Here is a 24,773-nt window from a genome sequence, read left to right as displayed (position 1 = left end):
AATCCATCGACTAATAAAACAAAAAGTTATTCGAATTTTAATGTTTTGATATGTGAAGTCATATGCGAGCAGGTTTCCTGTATATCGCATGGTAAAAAGATCAATTAAATTGCATCGCTCCTGAGACAAAATAAAGTCTTTTATTACATCACGCATGAAGCAAATGCTCATAATTATGGCATAACAAATACACTAAAAATTATAATAATTTTCATAGTCTTTGATATATTTTCCTCAAACATTCACCAATGTTATTATTTTGGGTCTTTTTTTTGCAACAAGCTTTTCGTCAGGATAAACTTCCCCTTATTTAACTCAATAATGGGTTACATAATGAAGAATATTGTACCCTTCATTGACTCCTGTACTTGCCACTACAATGAAGTAATTATAATTTTTTATATGGTAAATTTATGTTTCACTTATTTTGTTCTCACATACGAATAAACATGCTTGATACCAGCCGATGAAACGTAATTAGCTTTACTTTACAAAATCAATATTTTTCCCTTTTTAAAATTTAAAGCCTTTTAAATAATTTCTCGGTCATATTGAACATAATATAATCAATTCAAGGCCTAAACGATCAAAATAGTTCAAAGTCTCTTGCCCAAGATGATTTTTTTTTTCATCACTAGAATGATAACTATATTTTAGAAATAAATTTACAGCATTGTTTTTGCAATTAAGGGGCAAATCATTTTAGTAAGCCTCTAACACTCGTGTTTTCTATTAAGATAAAAATGTTCGTGTGATTTTTGGGCCGAAAGTCATATTGTATCTTTAACTGTTGTATGAAAGATGTTGTTTGAAGGTATGTATGGTGGCATGTACAATTGCTGATGTGGTTTACGGTACACCATGTGGAGTGTTGGAGTGTTATAGAAACAGTGGATAGAAGAAGAGAAGAAATGGATATAAGCGAGAAAGTGGAGATTTGAGAGTAGAGTATTCTTTCTTGAAAGTATTCCTGAAAAGGACTGTAAACCAGAAGGAATGTTGAGTGAGAACAGCTTTCAAGAGTAGTAGAGCTGATGAGGAGATGCTGGCTTGAGTCGGTGAGTAGAGATGAGTAGTAGAGAGACTCGACGTTTCGCACAGGTTGACTGTCCGTCTTCAGGAGAGGACCGTCCCATGAAGACGTACAGTCAACCTGTAATTTACCCTTTCAGCAACACCAACCCCCAGGATTGGGAAAATCGTGATTTCAAGTTCGGTGTTGGCGTTGGTGTTGATGAACTGTCGCTCACGATAAGGCGGCGAATACGATGGAAACATCCCCGTATTTTTTTTTTTTTTTGCAGTTAAGATGGGCGCAAATCATTAGAGTTTTATACATTTTTATGAAAAATGATATTTATGATTTCTCATTCTTCCAGTGATTTTAACCTTTGCATTTTGTACGATATGATTTTATTGCAATATCTTCCCGATTTCACTTTCGTCGTCGAGAATTTCTCGCGTAAAATTGAGATGATCAGCAGCGCAGAGGCTTGACGTCATAGGCTATCGGAAACGCGATCGATATCGCTCCTCTGAACTCAGCTCGGTGTTGGAGCTCGGTTCAGCAGCCTTTTCACGCTCTCGACACCAACACCGAAAACCGTACTTGAAATAACCCATTATCCAGCTAATCATGAAAACAGCAAATATAATACAATATTTAGAGTTGATTTTTATCTTCCAAAAAAGTGAAACTTTACAAAACTTTTTGTTATCAAACACTGCTCTGTTATGAAAAATCTCCGAAAATAAGAATATTGAAAACAATTGTATATAAAGCGTTATTAACCTGGTTTCTTAGCAGCTCGCAATTGGATCCAGAACCCTGATTTTCTTGAGCTATGATCAGTGGTAAAGATCATGGTGACTGAATTGGTAGATGATGTGAAGTCTCGTGATTCTAGGACCTCATTCTCCCATAATCCTGTCCAGTCTCGCCATCTTGATCCTTGGTTTGTAAAGCTATCAACGCCATCACCTATGTACACGTGGTCGTTCCCGTTTTCCACGTCAAATGATCTTACGGTAACTTCGATGACGTAGCCTTCGTGTGTTCGGATAACCCACAGACGATAATAGTTGTTTGGGTAATTTGACGGGTAATTCATTGACCTGATCAATGTCGTTTCAACCTCATTTACTTCAGTAATGTCTGATGGAAAATGGACAATAATAATGAATAATAATAAGAAGAAGAAGAATGATAGTAGTAGTACTAGCAGCAGTAATAATATTACTAATAATAGGGCTAATGATAATTGCCATTATCATTTTTACATTTATTTTTATTGTTATCATCGTTATTATTATCATTATCATTACTGCTGCTACTACGTGGAGAAGCCGTGGTGTAGTGGTTCTGACTCTCGCCTTGTAAACAGAGGGTCGTGTGTTCGAATCCCACCACGGTCTGGCGTCCTTTGGCAAGGCGTTAATCCACACTTTGCCACTCTCGAACCAGGTGCTAAATGGGTACCCGGTAGGATGTGAAAGTCATTGTAGCTTGTCCAGTACTGTGTGCGCCTCACCGGCGACTGACTGGAATACTCCCCAGGGAGTGGAGGATGTGCACACATTGTGTGCGGAATGACTGATTGAATCCGATGACAGGGGTAATGATATATTTGTAAAGTGCTTAGACACGTCGTTCCGATGTATCAAGCGCTATATAAAAGCAGATTATTATTACTAGCAGCAATTACCCGTGGCAGCACAGGGGGTATGAGTCATTTTTCGTTATCAAAGTGTGTGGGGGGAGGGGAGGGGGTGACATTCTTGTATGTACAGCTAGACTGCCTATTTACACTGAAAGCCGAGCAGTTTATTGATGAAATATATTTAGACAACTGATTTATAGCAGACTTCTCTTTCAATATAGATAGGAGGTTCAATTAAGTTAAGCATCTTGGGTTGAACTGGAGGAAGAACTTCAATAATCATTACAGAGTGAAATCCAAATCTAACTATAAAATGGAAAAATGTATTAGAACACGGTGTATTCAGTAAGCAGTCAAGAGGCAATTATTGTGATATAGAAATGTTATGATTACATGTATTGGGTCGGAAATAAATATGTAAGTACATTGCACATGTACCTTACAATGCACATTAGACTGCAGTTGTTTGTAATTTTTAAATTAAAGGTTGCTCAATCATATATAAGTATGGCAGGATGTCGAAAAGAAGTGAGAGTGAGAGAAAGGGGGGGGGGGTGATAAAATGAGTGAGACAGAAACAGTGGTGGGAAAAATGAGTCAGACAGACAGTGAGGAAAATGAGAGACAGAGAATGGGAAAAATGAGAGACAGAGGGGAAAATGAAAGAGACCCACACGGGGAAAATGAATGAGAGAGAGATAGTGGGGAAAATGAGAGAGACATTGGGAAAATCAGAGAGAGAGATGAAGAGAGAGATAGAGAAATTAAAGAATACAAAAGAGCGAGATAGAGAGAGAGAGAGAGAAAAGATTTTAGATGTTAATTGTGATAAAAAGATAAGATTTGTATGGCTTACATGGGCATTTTAATTTTTTTTAGAGGTTTTAGATATTTTTTTTTTACTGGTAGATCAAATAGTTATGCATTGAAATAATTGATAAAAATCTTAGAAAGTTCACTGTAAATGTAGTATGGAATTATTGTGTCTTTTAAAAGTTATATGGGCATCTTCACTGATTATAATTTTATTCAAATAAATAACAATATTGATACGTGTATGTTAGATTATGTCTTTTTTCATAAAAATATCATGTTAATTAAAGGCAAGATATGCTACAACAGTATACAGATGAAAAGATCATAATATTTGAGATGGCATAATGCATAAGGTCCCGTATGTCTGTTATACACGGTATTGGCTGTTGAAGCGATAAACCATTTTTACACTGTATTATTCATATCTACATTTTTAATAAACATCTACATATGTACAACAGAGTTTTGTAGAATACATGTCAAACAAAATATGTGTAGCAAAAAAAATGCCAGTGTTGCCAATTTGCAGAAGAAAATCTGATCAAATTTGCCTTTAAATAAAAGGGTTAATAGCAAATCTATTTAAGACAATTTTAATTTTGGGTTTTGGAACTTAGCACTGAGTTGATTATCTGACTCAACCAAACAACTTCATCACATGTTGGAATTTAGATTTACTGCGGCATCAATCATTCAATATAAATATTACATTTTACGTCAAAATACTAACCATGCACTGTTAGTCAGGGGCCTTAAGCCTTAAATTTGAAGTTTTGGGGACAGAGTTTACAAAAGCACCAAACTTTCCCTATGTCACTATTAGGTCAATAGCTTCATTTTTTCCCACAGAACATGGTGTTGAAAATTGCATCTTCATGCAAAAATATGCTTATTTATGCAAATTAGCATTATTTATGCATGAAGCCATATGCCATTAGGAATTAATTAATAAAAGTTTTTCAAAAAAAGATACCAAACTTTAGGAAAGTCTCTATCAGGTCAATAGCTTTAATTTTTCCCACGGGACATGGTGTTGAAAATTGCATCTTCATGCAAAAATATGCTAATTTATGTAAATTAGTAATTTATGCATGAAGCCATATGCCAATGGGAATTAATTAATAAAAGTTAATAAAAAGATACCAAACTTTAGGAAAGTCTTTATCAGGTCAATAGCTTTAATTTTTCCCACAGGACATGGTGTTGAAAATTGCATCTTCATGCAAAAATATGCTAATTTATGTAAATTAGCAGTTATTTATGCATGAAGCCATATGCCAATGGGAATTAATTAATAAAATTTAATAAAAAAAGATACCAAACTTTAGGAAAGTCTCTATCAGGTCAATAGCTTTAATTTTTCCCACAGAACATGGTGTTGAAAATTGCAACTTTATGCAAAAATATGCTAATTTATGTAAATTAGCAGTAATTTATGCATGAAGCCATATGCCAATAGGAATTGATTAATAAAAGTAAATAAAAAGATACCAACTTTAGGAAAGTCTTTATCAGGTCAATAGCTTTAATTTTTCCCACAGGACATGGTGTTGAAAATTGCATCTTCATGCAAAAATATGTTAATTTATGTAAATTAGCAGTTAATTTATGCATGAATAATGAAAATTAGTAAAAGGAATAAAAAGAAACCAAACCAAACTTAAAGAAAATCTCTGTCAGATCCATAGATTTAATTTTCCCTATCAAACGTGCTATTGAAAATCTCGCTTCCATGCAAAAACGTGTTATATTATGTAAATTAACAATAATTCATGTATGAAGCTGTATACCATTGACTAATCATATACTACATAAAGCATAAAGCCGTATGCCAACCAGAACAGTGGCAAAAATCGAGCCAGAGCGGCCAGAATCGAGTCGAATTTAGCCCGAATCCTCCGATTATCGCCAAATGACGACCTGAATAACGACCCGAATCGAACGATTATGCAAGAATTTGCAAAGTACAGCCACAGAATTTCCCGAAAATGTGCCAGATTCTTTCGAAAAGATCTATATTCGTCAGCTTTTTGATGCCATTTTTCTAATTTCTGGCCAATTCGTCTCACTCGTCTATATTATTCTTTGTATTCGAGTAATGATTCGTATGATATGGGGGGGGCAAGAGTCGGACATTTAATTACTCTACTACTGATACGAATAGGTCTTAATCTTCACAAAATGCCTCCAAAAATCCGACCGAATTCCATCGGGATACATCCCGAATGTGGCCCGAATGGAATTTCTTGTGGTCACATTCGGGAATATTCTGGAGGGTATTCGGCTGCTTTTTAACATTTCAAAATGAGCTGAATTTTTCAGCGAAAAGTTCCCGAATTTTCTTGTATTTACGAAGGCAAACAGAATATTCCTGAAACCACCAGAATACGTGTATATGGATGGATTCGCAGCTGATTCGGTTCCGTTCTAACCCTAGCTTTAAGCAAAGGGTTACACCAAAACCAAATTCTCCCGAACAAATTCGGATCAATTCTGCCCAAAATGGCCTGGATTCGGTACTTATTCTTCTCGGATTCGGGGAGCTCCCGGAATCGATTCGGAAGGATCCGGGACTATTCTGTTCTCCCTCCCAACGGAAACATTCTTTGAGAGATTCTGCTTGTCCTGAAAATTTTAAAACCAGCCGAATATCCTCCAAAATGCTCCAGAATGTGGCCAAGAAACATTTTTTCGAGCCACATTTGGGATGAATTCGGATGGAATTCGGTTGAAATAATTTTGGGGAGGCATTTGGACAATTATTTTCGGAAGTCGATAGCTCTGATTCGGGACCTATTCCAGACAGATTCGACTCTGATTCGGCCTAAAATTGTTTTAGAGATAGAGATCAATTCATAAGCCAATAAAGAAAAATCACTGAAATTATTCAGGTCACCTTCAATCAAGGGACGACAGAAAAAGAAGAAGGATCAGGTCTCTTTGCTCAAATCTGATATGTCCCTGTTCTAAAAACACAAATGTACATAGTTGTCAGAGGGACAGACTTGGACAGCTTTTTCTGCCATGAGAACCATCCATATACCCTCCTCTTTCTGACAGGGGAAAACTCTACTTTGGAAAGAAATCTGACCTAATTTTTTTGCAAATTTATGCAAATATATGTAAAACTCATCGACCATCCTATTTTGAGGTTTTAAACCGAGGGACAAGCACAACACTATGCATAGGAGACACTGTTACACAGTTCATTCATAAATTCATAAATTAGTCCCATTCCAGTGGGTATTAACAGTGGAAAAGGGGCCAAACTCTTTTGGGCATTTAAAAAGTATTTTTAGTGAGATATGGTGAATTATGAGTTTTTTTAATTGCTTTGAAAAGAAAGATGAATTACTGTTTATCTTTTTCATATGATTTTGGGGTTTTTTTTATTGTGAAAGGGGTATGCACAGGATTTATAATTTGCATAAATTTGCATTTTAAACATGATGCTCTCCTCTGGTCGCATGGAAAGTCATCATAATAAATGAATTGTGTAACGGTGTCTCCTATGCATAGTGTTGTGCTTGTCCCTCGGTTTAAAACCTCAAAATAGGATAGTTGATGAGTTTTACACATATTTGCATAAATTTTGCATAAATTTGCATTAATTAAAATTGAAAGTTGATTCTTATTCAGGAACTGTACAGAAATCAATCTAGATTTGATGCCCCGTCAAAATAAATCCCAAATACCCCCCCCCCCCGTAAAAAAAATAGGCTTCTATAGAAAAGTTTCGGTCTGTACTATACATATACAGTAATTCACGGTGAATAGTGTGATTTTGCATAATTTTGCATAAATTAGCCCTATGAAAAAGGATTCCAGTCATTGATATCGAGGCATCCTATCAAGAATTAATGCTTTTGGTACCAGTGACACATGTGGAGAAAAAAAATTGTGATTTTGACAATTCTATATGTCGATATATGATAATACATGTGTTTTACATGTGATTTGCATATAATTTGCATAAATTAACCTTAAAAATTGATTCATACTCACCAATTTTTATAAAAATCGACCTGCAGTTGAATGTTTAGCAAAAGAAGACCCAAATACACAAAAATTGGGCATTTGAAAATTATTTTTATTGAGATATGGTGAATTATGAGTTTTTTGCATAAAATTTGCATAAATTAGCATTTTAAAATAGGGTGCCCTTCACCGATTTCGGGGCACCCTATCTAGAATTAATGCTTTTGATACCAGGGACCCACATGCAAAAAATGGCGCTTTTGTAAATCCTGTCCCCAAAATTTTGCTAAGGCCCCTGACTATGTTCAACTGTACTGTGTACAACAGAGCACTGGCACAGTTTGATTTTGGAGCGTTGAGTAGCAGGTAGCCCAATCTGTTAAAATATAGGATTAAATACAAAGGATGTGTTAATGAAACTGGGCAGAAACATTAGATGTAGACCCTCACCCCCCAGCAAACCCCCAGTCAACACTTGTTTTCAAAAGGCCAAGTCAGAATAGGGTTAACCTCTTTGTGACAACTGCTTACATTTTGTACGGTAACCACTGAGGACATCGGCCGATTACGGTATGTTGTTTACGTTTCAGCAGCGCTACACATGCATATATACATGCAGCCAGCGCATGAGTGTAAGTACGTACCGTATACCGTGCTTTGTATTTCGCTGACCCGAGAGAGGTAAAAGGGACTGGGAATTTCAAAGCTATATTCAGGGCGGCGAAAAGGAATGCCAAAAAGTTACGAATTGTAAAAAAACTTTAAATAATGCGACCAAAATACCACAAACAACCCCCGTCATGACAATCTGTGAACAATTTAACCATGTTTAGAAAAAATTCCAGCTCCATTGAGTGGAAAACCACGGAGAAAACGTGCTTCAAACAAACGGAAGGACACACAAGATTAGCCAAATTATAGTAAGGATTATTACTACTACTATACACTAAGTATATCGTCAGTCAAAAATCAGTCAAAATAACTAGTAAATAGGATCAGCTGGGTTCAAATGTTATTCTAATCATATTTGACTATTTTCTAGTCGTACTTTACTAGAACAGAGTTATTTCTCTAGAATATATGTCAGAAATGTGACTAGATTATCAGTTGCACCCAGCTGACTATGGTCTAGTCAATTTGACTGATTTGTTTTAAGAATGTACTATTCTTACTGTTATTATTATCATTGTCTTTATTATTATTACTACTATGAAATTTAAAATGCATAATCGCACATATTAATCGAATGTGACACTCAAAGCGCATACTAAACGATGACAACTTATACAATACACACAACACTTTCGTACTAAATAAAGGATATACAGTGCGTATCAAAAAAAAGTTTACACTTAGAAAATATCCTATAAAATTATACATTTGTAATATCCTGAAGATTTTTTCACATTTTAACATTGGTCCAGATCCATTTTAGCAAATGACGATATAAATGTCAAAAAATATTTCCGCTTGAGTGAGCACCACTTACTTTTGAAAAGTTAGTGAAAAATGATTTGCGCAGAACTTTGAAATAGTTATGCGAATAAAAGTAGACCTTAATCATGAAGAACACGTGGAAATTAGCAAGTAAAATTGATTTGAAGATATCTTTGACCTTTTTAAACTTGTTTCCTTGCCCAAAACACTTCGAAGAGTGCATTGCGCTCCATCCCACTCCCCCACACACCGAGGCCATCGTGACGATATTTGCTTTACACTGAGCTGTGATTTACATGAAATGGCTTAGGCTTGATTTTCATTTTGTTAATCATTTCCAAGCTTAGAAAAAGTGTGGAGAAACAAGTATTAAATGAAAATGAAATGTAAACCAACTTTAAATGATAAAAACTTAGTGAAAAATGCTGGAGATGTCTGATATAAACTTTTGTTCAGATTCAGTTATGTCCTCAGATCCAGCTGGCACAAAAAGGGTAAAGGTTGTGCTTGCTAAGTGTTGAAATTTCAAATTTGGGCGGCAAAATTGTTACAAAATGCTTGAATGTATCCGTTTATTTCAATTGGCTAAAAGTGCTAGGGAAATTTATGAGAAATGCTTTGCAGGGTAAGTTTGATTTCGCCCTTTCCCCTAGACACAGCGTGAAAACGAGCATTTCTGCGCAAACAGATTTCTGCGAGCTTTACAAAAATGGACAGTGCTCACTCAAGTATAACATTCTGTCAAAACTTTTACTTTCATTGGATAGATGAGACCCAAACCCATAATTATATGTGAAAAAATTACCCACATGTTGTATATTTTTTAATTCCCAGGGCTTTTTCAAAGTGTAAACTTTTTTTTGATACGCACTGTATAGTCAGGTGTCATTTGTCTGTCAACTCATTTTCTCCCTCTCTAGATCAATGTTGATTCTAAAACAACTTCTTTTTAGCGTTCTACATAGTTCTATGATGTATACATATATCCATGAACACGATCGATCCATTTCTCTTATCATCCCAGACAAGGAAGAATATAAGAAGCAGTCACATTGAATATAAAAGTAAATCGATAAACCGTTATTTTTAATACGATAAACCCAATGGACATTCAAATCATATTAAAACAAAGCAATCTAGTCTCATTAAAAAATACAGCAAGTGAATTTAAACATATTTACCTGATATATTGGTACACGAGACAGTTACATTGAAATCCATTTTCCTTTGATAGGTTTTGATGTTTGTGAGTTTCATCCATGCTGAGTTGCTTACTGATGTCACAACACTTGGCGAATCTGATCCACTGAAGCTTGCTAACTCAGTGTAAGTTGATGATTCCTCAAAGAGCACATCAGCTCCATCTATTTCAGTCCCATCACCAATGCTCATGAACATATAGCCGAATTCGAAATCAAAATCTAAAATGGAGAATCTAATTCTATGGCGAATCGTTGTGTTGAAAATCAAAATGAAGTTCTCTTCAATGATCTGGTCTATATCAACTGATGAAATATTATACTGTTCATCGCCAGTAAGCCAAACATAAGCTATGAAAGGAGAATAAGAATCGTGGATATGAAAAACACTTAAAGTACATCTATTAAGAATGAATTAAATAATTCATAACTCTTTAATAATCAGATTTAGTATGTCTAAAATGGAGTTGCTCATTTAGTGGATGTATATATTACTCTTCCTTCGCAAAGATTATTAAATAGTATGTCTTTGCCACGAGGCAAACTTCTGACTATGTAAAACATGGCAGGTTATTTTATTACTGTTATAAGAAATTCAGGAGGTAGACAAATCATTCTACTCACGTGGTTCTGCGCCACATAATTCAGTGGAAAGTATAAGACCCAAACAGCAATGGATACAAAAAATAATTCCACGGACAGAAATCATGGCTAATAATTTGATCTGCCGAGCAATCTTTCCTATATGACAATAGATACGGGGCTAAATACTAAATATCAAGCTGGTTCTTGATATCCTGGTGAATAACAGAAGCGAGTGACGCAGTATCTTTCGCTTTCATACGTGATTGTCAACCAAGTAATTATACCAGTATATTCTTCAGCAAGTAATTATACTAGTATACACTTTGTTATATTAAGTCTGAAGTAATGTGGAGAGGGGAGAACGTAGGCTACAATATATTGCTTTATACTGATATTATTTTCACTATCACCAACATCATTATTACTCTCATTATTGTTATCATTATTGTTGCAGCTCTTATTCGTAAAAGCCGTGGTATCCAAACGTTACCACATTGCCGAAGGTTATAGTATATTAGCACATACACAGTGTCGGACTTAACTAGCTTTCTTATTCCTATTGACAGTTTTCTGAAGGGTTAGCGTATTCTCTCTTAACCAGACATAACTATGAACGTGGTTCCCTATATCATGAAGGAGTATATAACCCATCATTAAACAAAACGATTGAACTTTGTTTAATATTTCCCATTATTGAAAAAAAATCCTTCTTTGCCCTGTCAGAGGAGGAGAACAAGTTAAGCAAGATCACGTGATAAGAAGAAGTTTGCTATTTTTTCTCGCGACCGAAAACCGTCACGTTTAATGTTCAAGGGTAGCGACAATACACACGCTGTCTAAAGATGGCGCACTTTCTTGTTAAATTTCGTACAGACCACCATTTGAACATTTGTTTTTCCATCGAAGTAGTATTTAAGCCAGGAAGCCACCATCACCTTTGGGATACGATTTACCACCCTGAAACCCTCCATCTAAAGATAAATCAGCTATTGAACAATCAATAAGAACGATAAACTTCCGGAATAGATGGGTTCAAAATTTTGTGTTTAAATTGGTCGATCATGAGCTGAATACAATCGTTAATGATATTTCGTTGTTTGAAAATGCATATAAACCCCTTTATATGGGGGTCATTTGAAGTGATTCGTTGAATTGTTCGAGTTAAAAGCTATTAGTAACTTTCTCCTGGATTCAAAATCCAAATACTGATTCACTAGCTAATTCATTCATAATGGCAATCCTTCAGATCAGACTAGAATAGCAATCGCTTTATCAGTCAAAATGGTCAGTAATTCGTCAATATATCAATGATGGCATGATATTTGTACCGAATATAATTTCGAGTATTTATCCGGCAGGTAATGTCTCCATGTGTCGCATGTCGTCGCGGTGGGAGCACTTATGCATGGCGAATGACAAGACTCGATTATTGGTAACATTTTCAGGTAGATATAATAATAAATTCAATTTCGTATAAAAAGGTTTGTAAAATTGTCAATTATACGACGGAGAGATACGGTTTACCTCTCATATCATAGATGATCGTTATGTTTTATCAATTTTACAAATATATATATTACATGCATTTGGCAGGTAGATTATATTTTTTATTAAATCAGAGATTCAATTCTCGGGTACTTCAGCTTTTTTCCACTATGCAACCTTTCTCCCTTTCTTTCTCTCATCTCTCAATCCTCTTCCTGCCATATTTCTATGACACTCCCTTGTCATCTTCTCCGTCCTTCCTCCCCCTCTCTTCCCTATATTTCTCTCTCTCAATCGTCTTCCTATCATATTTCTATGACACTCCCTTGCCATCCCCCTCTCCCTCTCCCTCCCTCTCTCTCCCTCTCTCCTCTCTCCCCCCCCCCCCCCCCTCTCTCTCTCTCTATCTATCTATCTACCTTGCGCTAATTCAGACATACAGTATGGAACTGCTTTCGAAGACAACCATGACAATCAAATTGCTCAACGCTGAATATTGCTGTAAGTCTATGACGCCCTCTTTCGTGGTGCTTTAGAGGTAACTTCTGCAGATCCATACATGGCCGTTTGAGGCAGCTGCCCTACTCCCAGTTTTAAACAACTGGATTTTCTATTGAATCGTGTTGTATTTGTTTATCATCGTCATTTTCATTAAATTCTCTTAAACATATGACCGATTGACTCTTCTGCTCTCCAGAAATGTTTACTAAATCTGAATTCACCCGTTTGTGGTATGCTCGCTCGCACATTTCCCCCATAAAATGCACCGCCTTAACTCAGCCCCCTAAAGATATTTGCCTAATTATACCCCACTAAATATAACATCTCATATAATCTAGTAAAATTTAGTACAAATAAAACTAATATGAGGTCTATTTATGATATGCAACAAATTCTGATACATTTCATCAGATACATAGTAGGTTGCTTTTTAAAGTTCGTTTCGAAGCAAAAACAAAATTTAAAGAAAATTGGCAAATTTCAAACCAATAGAAACCTTAGGCTTAGAAACAAATTTATACAATAACAAAAGTTCAATACATTTTCACCGTATAAAAGTTGGGTATTTGGCTTCAAAAACACTCCTACTTGCCAGCCCGGCTAGCTATGCAGTATTTATTGCACTTTAACGGGCCAGATGTCCGGCGTCATCTTCTCAAAGTGGAAATGTGAAAGGCTGAAAGTTTGAACATTTGCTCTCTTTTTTACATTTATTATGAATACGAATGATTTTAAACAATCATGATAAAAATAACATTATCTAAAGGAAGGATTAAGCACTGAAATGAATGGAAAAGCAAAGATTATAATCTATACCACATTTTGTAACTTTTTGTATTATTTGTATTATTTGTACCTGGCTACCCTTCCCAACCTAAAGTATTTGGGGATGTATCAACAACCACTCCCCCCCCCTTCCCACTTGTGATCGACACGCGTGGTAGATTTTTTGTAGATTTTAGGGGGGTTCAAAGCAGAATGGAAATGCATTAAGAGAAGTTTTGGAGCTTTATCTATTTTATGGGGATTACCTTCGAGCGAGAGACATGATTTCCGCCGCCATTTCAGGGGTTAAGGATAAAGAAAATCCAGGCATGCAATAATATATTGTGAAAAGTTTTTCAAGTCTCATAATCAGCAAATAAAAGGAGTCAAGATACAACAAGGGTCCAAGCTGAATATATATTAAGTTTATCAGTCTCTAGTAATAAAATCCATTATGATTTTCTATTTTTAGGAAGTATTTATTTTATTCATTCAATTTTAAAATACGTATTGCAGAAAATAACAAATCCAATTAGTTCATTGGGTGTTTATATGTAAATTCATTGTAATACAGCACTGTGAACAAAATACTGTGTAGTCTGATAGCACACGAAGAACTAAAACTACAAAGATTGAACAGGGAAATCAAGTTGAGATTTAAAAACCGATACACTTCATCCCGGTTTTGGGAAGATATTCTAAGTACAAATACTATATACTGATACTCATTATGATGCTATATTTCCCATACCAATTCCAGTACTAATATTCATATTTGTACTAAAAATTCTTGCAATATACTACTGCAATACCCGTACTTATATTACTACTTATGTTACTTCTGCTACTACTACTAGGTCTACTACCATTTTACCACTAATACGATTGCTATAACTAATATTACTAAAACTTCTAATAGTATTGCCGCTAATACTGCCACAATATAACTGCGTATACTACCGCTATTTTGACATTTATGCTTTATATTGCTATTCCTACTGGTAAAAGTGTGGAATTAAACTAATTAATAATATTTCAAATCATTACTAATTTCTATTAATCACGACATTGACAAAAATTCAATCACAACTAATATTAGACATTATTTTAATGCTGGATACATATGTTGAATTCATCAAGTAATTTTGCATCCGAGGAACTACAATACTTCTTACACTACGAACACTGTTAAGTATTTTAATATAATTTCTACCGCTGCTAAGATTAAAGTCCTACAGCGGTGCCCAATCAAACTGGAAATTACTCATAAAAGCCTATACTTATAGGTGTAAGTTACGAAATGTATATACACACGCACAAAGTGAAACTGCATAAAACACACCCACACAAGCTTTATGATGGTGAAATATGCATAATGAAGAAACTATAGATATGGTTGGGGTTTGGGGGGAGGTTCAAAATGAAAATATTCCTAGCAAAATAACTGTACGTGCTAGCTTAATTTACTAAAATTACAAATCCAAATTCGACGTTCCCGATTGATCAAATTGTGTCCTCTGAACTATTCCCATCATATCCCGAGCCGCATCGTATAAATGTGCGCTCTCATGAATGGGGTTAGAGGTGGTATCAGTCTATGTTAATCTATTACAGACATGGCAGAGGGATTCTTAATAGCGGTTAGAAGTGTCAGTGCTGTCAGTGTTATAATAATGACTCGACAATTGTTCATCCTTTTCTCCGAAGCTTTTCATCATCATCATAGAACTTTCGTAGGTATGGTAGGTGTGGGGATATTCTTGCTGACTACTAGAAAGGGTTGTATCCAAGTATGTATGATTGATATCTGTATAACCATCCCGACTGACTGGTGATTGTTCATCAGGTAGTTCTCCTACGTCGTCTCTGTCTGGAATCATGTATCCAAACTCATCTACTTGTTCGTTTATATCAGGACCAGATACTGGACAATTAGAGTGTCCGGTCGCAAGACTATGGGATGGAGCTAGAAGGTATTCAGGGATAGTTTCATACGGTCTACCAGGAAGAGAATCAGGGTCAGTGGAAGATTCTTGTATTCTTTCTCCCGTAGGTTCTGACTCGGGACCATTGGTCGTAGTATCCTAAGGAGAAGAGTTATGGAAAACAAATGTCCCGGGCAAATGAGTATAATCAGTTAATCCCTCCTGTATATATTCGGTAAATATCGTCATCATAGTGTGTTTCGTTGTTGAAACATGTAAACAGAGACAAGTGAAACAAATATGAATTATGTAGCTTTTCTTTCTCGTTCAATTATAGTCGGAGATAATTAAAGCATAAATATAATTTGTGACCAATAAACATTACAGAACCAAGGAAAGATTAACGACAAATATTGTGTAATGAAAACGTAATTATTCTCATTAAATCTGGAATCAATCTCTTTAATTTGTGGGTTCCGTCATTAGCATTTATAAGATTAATTTCATATCTTTCTTGAACAATTATGATTTGATACATACAAATGTATATAAACATTGCCAAACTGCAGAGAATTATCAATACTTTCTTCATTAAAATATGTAGAACTTTTTAATTTTAAAGAATGAACTTCTGAATCGTATTAGCGCACGTATGTATGACAGTCACAGTGTCTTCATTCTGATTTCTATACCATACATGTTCCTTTCTAAAACACCGGGCTAAAACATCAAAAATAAAAAAAACGAAAAGCAATCAAATTCCTGTCCTATTTAAAAAAAAATTGTGTCTTACCGTGCCATTACGTGTTGTCTGTTTCCATCGTTTATATTTTAGGACCGCGCAGGTAAGAATGACCAGGAGCAAAATGGACGATGATATAATGGATGATGATATAATGGTTCCCCACTTGAAAATAAGGGCGTCTATTATTGGACCAAATGGGGGAAAAATCAAAGATTAATTAGTGATAAGGTGAAATTCTGTTTACCAACAAAAATATCAGAAATTAAAAAATTGCTGACGCAATCAATGTCGTTTACAGTTTTATCATGTTTAGTGTCTCCATTCTACTGTATTCATCTTTATGATAGTAAGGGATTCTAAGATCTCAGTTCGGAATGGTGGATTTTCTTCCAACATCCTGACAGAGAAATTGTGGGGGTAGACCATTCAAATGAAGATCATAAACATAAATGAATTTGAAATTGTAATGTTGGTAATGGCACTGGAGGTAAGTCTATTTTGAAGCAAGAGAATGTACTAAAGACACCTGTCCGATCAATGCTATAGTATATACCTCAATCTTAACTTTCATTTGGATTAAGAGTTCCCTTCCAAATACTACACAATTTTCATCTAGATAGGAAGTGTCAAAAGTAGATTCTTTATAGTTTGATGAAGGATCATTAGATTGCATAAAATACAAAATAAATGCATTCATTGGAAAGTGTAACATACCTGTTGGACCTATATATGATTGGGTTGATGGAGCAGGATCTTTGTGGGTTGTACTCGCATATGATGTGGTTGTTGTTGTTGTTGCCACTGCTGATGCTGTTGTTGCTGCTGCGTTTTAGAATAAATATATTTTAATGCCAACAACAGATGATGGTCTTACAAACAAAGAAGTTAATATGTATACTCTTGATTTTATTGTTGCTGTTTCAAATACTCATTAAACCTCAAATTAAAATTATTTTATCGCATGGTATATAATGAAAGTCGTCACTAGACTTCATCGAATTCTATCAACCTTTGATGTACACTTCTTACCCTCCGAATGATATACGTTCCGTGAAGTAAAGAAGTACCGACGGTAAGTTAATTAATGTTCTTATTTGCTTAACCTATAACTTTTTCATCACGTAAGAAAGTCAGCCATTTATGTTATAAAGAAATTTGCATGACAAAAACGCACATGGAAAAACATAGGAACATCACAAAAACTATTTCAACTCAAACTTAATTTTTTAATAATAGTCTAATTCGTCGTGCTTTATTGCAATCGGATATTCAGGAATATATTTACATATTTTGTTCAAAACATAAGATCAGGGGCGGACCATGTTTTTTTTTTCTTAAATGAGCGTAACTTATAAGTGGAAATATAAGACCAAGATTACTTCGTCCGAGTGCTCCTAAACGAATTGAATAAGTTTTGAGTAAACGTGAAATTAATCTATTTAATACTGCCTAAAACGTACCACAATTTTTATAAAGCATGTCAAAGTAGGACTTCAGTTTTGTGCTTTATTACTTCGCTCAATTAAAGGGTGTTCGTAATTTCTATGGGCTTCAGTAACATATTTTAAGCGCTCTCGCATTTAAATTCACTACTTTTCAAATATCTTCTATCCACCTAAATCTCGGTTGAATATGGATGCACACATAGAACTGGTTTAATATATCTTTTTTATTATTAATTTGTAAAAGCATTGAAAGAAGTATAATATGACGGATACCTGTCGGAGATATAGGTGGAAGGTTTGATGAAACAATAAAATGTTTAGCTGTCGTTTCACTGGCTGGTGATGGTGCAAATGATGCTGTTCCGCTTTCTGTGTTGTAAAAAAATGAAACACGTTTCTCTTGTCAACAGAGCCAGGTAATGGTTCTCACAAAGCGGTTTTGAAAAATATAGATTTTTTTTCTTTTAATCTTTAGGGTGTGGTACGTTAGGGGTTTTCGAAAGAAAATAAAATATTAGCTAAAAGATACACAGGAACCCACGGTGGCCTTAGAATATCAAATTTCAACTCTTCTTACAAGTTCAATTAAAGTGTTAGGAAGTGCATCCTCACATTTTTTTTGTGTGTAAAATAGCAGATAAAGAAATTATGAGAAATATTGGTGAAGGTTTGATGAAAATCCATCGACTAATAAAACAAAAAGTTATTCGAATTTTAATGTTTTGATATGTGACGTCATATGCGAGCAGCTTTCCTGTATATCGCATGGTAAAAAGATCAATGAAATTGCATCGCTCCTGAGACAAAATAAAGTCTTTTATTACATTACGCATGAAGCAAATGCTCATATGGCATAACAAATAAACTAAAAATTATAATAATTTTCATAATCTTTGATATATTTTCCTCAAACATTCACCAATGTTGTTATTATTTTGGGTCTTTTTTTTACAATAAGCTTTTCTTCAGGGTGAACTTTCCCCTTAATTAACTCGATAATGGGTTACATAATGAAGAAAACTGTACCCTTCATTGACTAATGGACTTGCCATTACAATGAAGTAATCATAAATTTTGTATAAGGTAATTTATGTTTTATTTATTTTGTTCTAACATACGAATAAGCAACCTTAATACACAGCCGATGAAACGTGATTAACTTTATTTTACAAAATTAATATTTCTCCCGTCCGAGAATTTAAAGCCTTTTAAATATTTCCTCGGCCATATTGAACATAACCAAATCAAGGGCTAAAGGATCAAAATAGTTGTAAGTCTCTTGCCCAAGATGAAATGTTTTTTTTTTACACATAGTATTTACACTAGAATGATAACTATATTTTAAACATCAATTTACAACATTTTTTTTGTAATTAAGGGGCAAATGATTTCAGTAAACCTAAAAGATAAAAATGTTCATGTGATTTTTTTTTGCCGAAAGTCACATTGTATCTTTAATTTGTGTATGAAAGGATTGAAGTATCAAAGCTTTTAAAATATGAGCTGAAACATGATCCCCATTTTGGTATACATACATTCTGTAGTATATATTGGGTGATTTCAAGTACGGTGTTGAAATCTAGTGTTGGTGTTGTGACAAAAACACATCAGGCAGCCACAACAACATGCTTGAAATCACGCTGGTGTTAGGATTGACCTCGGAAAATATGATGCATTTCCGGCAGTTCGTGTTGAGCGCTGGTGTTGATTCAATGTCGTCTGCTGAACCGAGCGTTACAGCTGGTGTTGACGATCTACGTGCAATTTGCCCTTTCACCAACACCAACCCCCATGGATTGGGAAAATCATGAAGTTCGGTGTTGGTGTTGATGAACTGTAGCTCACGAACAGGCGGCCAACACGATGAAACATCCCCGTAAATTTTTTTTTACGGTTAAGATCATTAGAGTTTTATACATTTTAATGAAAAATAATATTTATGCTTTCTGATTCTTGCAGTGATTTTAACCTTTGTATTTTGTACGATAAGATTTTATTGCAATATCTTCCCGATTTCACTTTCGTCGTCGAGAATTTCTCGCGTAAAGTTGAGATGATCAGCAACGCAGCGCAGTGCAGAGACTTGACGTCATAGGCTATCGGTAACGCAATCGGTATCGCTCCTCTGAACGTAAGTGGAGTGCCGTGGCCGAGTGGTCTAAGGCGCCTGGCTACACATAGAAAGTCCGGAGTTCGATCCCCGGCCGCGGACCAATGCTTTCAAATAAATGGAAATGCTATATGCATTATTGGTAACTAGGTGTGCACTTGTTTAAAAAAATAAAAAAAAATAAAAAATAACTCAGCTCGGTGTTGGATCTCGGTTCAGCAGCCTTTTCACGCTCTCGACACCAACACCAAATACGTGAAATAACCCATTTTCCAGCTAATCAAGAAAACAGCAAATATAGTACAATATTTAGAGTTGATTTTTATCTTCCAAAAAGTGAAATTTTAAAATCTTTTTATCCTCAAGCTTACTGATTCGTGCAGTGATTTTAACCTTTGTATTTGGTACGATAAGATTTTATTGCAATATCTTGCCGATTTCACTTTCGTCGTCGAAAATTTCTTGCGAATATCGTACTTGAAATAACCCATTTTCCAGCTAATCAAGAAAACAGCAAATATAGTACAATATCGAGAGCTGATTTTTATCTTCCAAAATCTTTGTATCGTCAAGCACTGCTCTGTTATGAATAAATTCTGAAAATAATAATCTTGAAAATAAATTGTATATAAAGCGTTGTTAACCTGATTTCTTAGCAGCTCGTAGCTGGATCCAGAATCCTGACTTTGTTGTGCTATAATCAGTGGTAAAGATCATGGTGATAGAATTGGTAGATGATGTGAAGTCTCGTGATTCTAGGACCTCATTCTCCCATAATCCTGTCCAGTCTTGCCATTTTGATCCTTGGTTTGTAAAGCTATCAACGCCATCACCTATGTACACGTGGTCGTTCCCGGTTTCCACGTGGAATGATCTTACAATAACTTCGATGACGTAGCCTTCGTGGGTTCGGATGTCCCATAGATGATAGTAGTTGTTTGGGTAGTTTGACGGGTAATTCATTGATCTGAGCGATATCGTTTCACCCTCTTGTAATTCAATTATATCTGATGAAAAATTGAATTTAGATAATGTTACATTTGTCTGTCATTTCCTACCTTTATTTCATTTCATTTCCTTTCGTTTATTTCCATTTTCAATAATTACAGTTTTTTTTGTACATTTGACATACAAATAACAAAACATATTACGGTATCCCTGTACAACAATTACATTCAAGATTATTACATATCAGGTTGGAAATGGAGGAGGCTGCTAAAAAGCGGAGCTGGTAAAGTGCAGCCTCCTAATAAATATTCTTGTAGTTACATAGCGTATAAAAATCTTGATAACAACTTGAGCAATAACCAGTTTCTACATGTTGATTTTAAAACCTCTTTTAGCTTTCTATATAGTTTCGTTTTTATGATATACATGTATGTACGCAATTTTCTCTTCGATTTGTTCTTCCTAATAATTATGAATGTTTAATTTGATGCACTTAAACTATATTATTGAACTTATTACAGCTCGACTGTGCAACATTTTTTCGTATATCTATTTTATGTCGCTGACAAGAAACCACAAAAGTGACATTCATATAATTATCTAAAAATTGTAACAAAGCAATGGGGCCAATATATTAGTCCCTTTCGGTTTGCAATAACTCGTTATAGATAGTAATATGAAGACTAAAATATCAATACATCGTGTACATTGATAAAACTACAATAACAAAATTAATTCAAACCATAGCCTACGTTAATAGCTTCAAAGTAATATTTCAAAACGCTTTACCTGACATATTAGTAGACGATACGGTTATATTAAAATCCATTTTCCAGTAGACTCGCCTTGCTCTAATTCTTATCCATGCTGCATTGCTTACTGATGTCACAAAACTTGGTGGATCTGATCCACTGAATCTTGCTACTTGAGTGTAAGTTGATGTGTCCTCAAAATTTGCGTTATATCCATCTCTTTCAGTCCCATCACCAATTGTAATTAAAACATGTCCTCTTTCGAAATCAAACTCTTTTATGGATACATTGATCCTCCTGCCAATAGTTGTGTTGAATATCCAAATGAAATCTTCTTCAACGCTCCGGTTTATATCAAGTGAAAAAATATTGAAACTCTCATCACCAGTAAGCCAAACATAAGCTATGAAAGAAGAATGAAATAATTGTGAATGTAAAAAAAAACTTTCATTGTACATTAAGAATGAATTTTGTAGATTGATAGAAATGCACAATGCGAAATCTTTCTTATGAAAACTCTTTAATTTTCCTTTAACGTCGAAAGAAAATTACAAATAATATAGTCTTTTATACCGTATATTTTGTTTATCCCAGCCAATACCGTATTTTACAGTAATACTTCCTCCCTTTTACTGAAATTTCATAGCTCTTTTACAGATCGGAACCGACACAGAATACTGCAGGGTTGATGAACTTATGATGCTTATGCAAACGGTTATAGTTTTCAAGAGTCTGCGCCCTTAATGTAAACCAATTCAATTGTATATGCTTTATTGATTTTCCATCCATATACATCATGTACATGTATAATATTTCCCAGATATTAATGCTTAGTGGATGAATAAGAACAACCACAAGATGATTATTAAAGGTTTTCATGGTAGAGAGAATTGAGGTCCTGAAAAAGACTGTCAGTTATCTTTCTTGATAGTTTGGTAGCTCTTATAAGAAAAACACAATACAAAAGAAACAAACATATTGGTGCATAATATATAATTGATTTCACGACCCCAATAGAAAATTAATATATCAGCATCACTGAATCGGCTATCCCCCCCCCCCCCACTCCAGTGATCATACGATATGATTTCTAATTTTCTATTTTGTGTCTTAGTACTCATTTTTGTATATATTCTTCATTGTATCTTTTTTTCTGAAATGAGAATAAAAAAAAACGTCCATTATGATAAAAAATAATAATTGCGGCAAAGTCAAGTGAATATAAGGGGACACGGTGATGGAACAAAGCAGAGGAGCGAGTCACTACAGATGCGTCAAGGAGCACTGGTCATTCAAAAACCTGAGGCAATATCGATACAATGATAATACTTGATTTGATTTGATTTAATATTAATTCAATATTGCAATATCAGCGTATATGAATGGGGTATAATATTCCTGTTACTCCATGTTCTATCCGTAAAATAGACACGGAAAATATCATAAAGGGAGTAATCAAGTAATAATATATTTACCCTGTTAAATTTCGGCGTGACACAATGAGTTGGGTAAATCAAAATGAATACCAGTCTAATAAGTAATCTTTAACAATCACATTTAGTTTGTTTAAGCATGAAAAGTTATTTTATTATTTTTTAAGAAATTGGGAAGTAGAATAATTATCGTACTCACATTGTTCTGCGCCACATAATTCAGTGGAAAGTAGAAGGCCCAAACAGCAATGGATACAAAAACTAATTCCACGGACAGAAATCATGGCTAACAATTTGATCTGCCGAGCAATGTTCCCTATATGACAATAGATACGGGGCTAAATACTAAATATCAAGCTGGTTCTTGATATCCTGGTGATTAACAGACATGACAGAAGCGAGTGACGCAGTATCTTTCGCTTTCATACATGATTGTCAACAAAGTAATCATACCAGAATATTCTTAAGCAAGTAATTATACTAGTATACACTGAAGTAGTGTGGAGAGGGGGAACGAAGGCTACAATTTATTGCTTTAAACTGATATTATTTTCACTATCACCAACATCATTATTACTTTCATTATTATTATCATTATTGTTGCAGCTCTTATTCGTAAAAGCCGTGGTATCCAAACGTTACGACCTTGCCGAAGGTTATAGTTTATTAGCACTTACACAGTGACGGACTTAACTAGCTTTCACATGCCTATTGACAGTTTTCTGAAGGGTTAGCGTATTCTCTCTTAACCAGACATAACTATAAACGTGGTTCCCTATATCATGAAGGAGTATATAATCCATCATTTAACAAAACGATTGAATTTTGTTTAATATTTCCCATTATTGAAAAAAAATCCTTCTTTGCCCTGTCAGAGGAGGAGAACAAGTAAAGCAAGATCACGTGATAAGAAGAAGTTTGCTATTTTTCTCGCGACCGAAAACCGTCACGTTTAATGTTCAAGGGTAGCGACAATACACACGCTGTCTAAAGATGGCGCACTTTCTTGTTAAATTTCGTACAGACCACCATTTGAACATTTGTTTTTCCATCGAAGTAGTATTTAAGCCAGGAAGCCACCATCACCTCTGGGATACGATTTACCACCCTGACACCCTCTCTCTAAAGATAAATCAGCTATTGAACAATCAATAACATCGATAAACTTCCGGAATGGATGGGTTCAAAATTTTGTGTTTAAATTGGTCGGTCATGAGCTGAATACAATCGTTAATGATATTTCGTTATTTGAAAATGCATATAAAACCCTTTATTTGGGGTCATTTGAAGTGATTCGTTGAATTGTTCGAGTTAAAAGCAATTAGTAACTTTCTCCTGGATTCAAAATCCAAATACTGATTCACCAGATAATTCATTCATAATGACAATCCTTCAGATCAGACTATATTATCAATCGCTTTAACAGCCAAAATGGTCAGTAATTCGTCAAGATATCAATGATGGCATTATATTGGTACCGAATACAATTTCGAGTATCTATCCGGCAGGTAATGTCTCCATGTGTTGCATGTCGTCGCAGTGGGAGCACTTATGCATGGCGAATGACGGGACTCGATTATTGGTAGCATTTTCAGATAGATATAATAATAAATTCAGTTTCGTATAAAAGGTTTGTAACATCGTTAATTATACGAGAGACGGATACGGTTTACCTCTCAATATAGATGATTATGTTTTGATAATTTTTTACAAATTAATTTATGCAATTGGCAGGAGCAGCTTTTTTTCATTATGCAACCTCTCTCCCTCTCATCTCTCAATCGTCTATAATATTTCTATGATACTCTCTCATCGTCTTCTCCCCCCCCCCCCCTCTATCTCCCCCTCCCTCCCTCTCTCTCTCTTGCGCTAATTCAGACATACAGTATGGAACTGCTTTTGAAGACAAGACGATAAAATTGCTCAACGCTAAATAATGTTGTAAAGTCTATGACGCCCTCTTTCGTGGTGCTTTAGAGGTAACTTCTG

The 24,773-nt window shown here is 34.9% G+C and overlaps 2 protein-coding genes across 2 annotated transcripts; both read right to left on the bottom strand.

Moving 5' to 3' along the window:
• Positions 1 to 1,787: 1,787 nt before the first annotated feature.
• On the bottom strand, positions 1,788 to 10,881 carry LOC121431799 (bone morphogenetic protein 1-like). The gene is made up of 3 exons (XM_041629507.1): positions 10,715 to 10,881; positions 10,073 to 10,441; positions 1,788 to 2,155 (listed from the first exon to the last, which is right to left on the bottom strand). The coding sequence occupies exons 1-3, from the start codon at positions 10,797 to 10,799 to the stop codon at positions 1,788 to 1,790; spliced, it is 822 nt and encodes a 273-aa protein (XP_041485441.1). The 5' UTR covers positions 10,800 to 10,881.
• Positions 10,882 to 13,843: 2,962 nt separating this feature from the next.
• LOC121431790 lies at positions 13,844 to 23,263 on the bottom strand. The gene is made up of 7 exons (XM_041629494.1): positions 22,984 to 23,263; positions 21,389 to 21,754; positions 20,296 to 20,658; positions 17,815 to 17,910; positions 16,811 to 16,918; positions 16,145 to 16,275; positions 13,844 to 15,510 (listed from the first exon to the last, which is right to left on the bottom strand). The coding sequence occupies exons 1-7, from the start codon at positions 23,066 to 23,068 to the stop codon at positions 15,058 to 15,060; spliced, it is 1,602 nt and encodes a 533-aa protein (XP_041485428.1). The 5' UTR covers positions 23,069 to 23,263; the 3' UTR covers positions 13,844 to 15,057.
• Positions 23,264 to 24,773: the final 1,510 nt, after the last annotated feature.

This window comes from Lytechinus variegatus, chromosome 1 (assembly GCF_018143015.1).
Source record: "Lytechinus variegatus isolate NC3 chromosome 1, Lvar_3.0, whole genome shotgun sequence".
In the NCBI taxonomy this organism is placed as follows: domain Eukaryota; kingdom Metazoa; phylum Echinodermata; class Echinoidea; order Temnopleuroida; family Toxopneustidae; genus Lytechinus; species Lytechinus variegatus.
The sequence above is the reverse complement of the archived record's forward strand: the minus strand, read 5'-3'. Positions and strand labels throughout refer to the sequence as shown.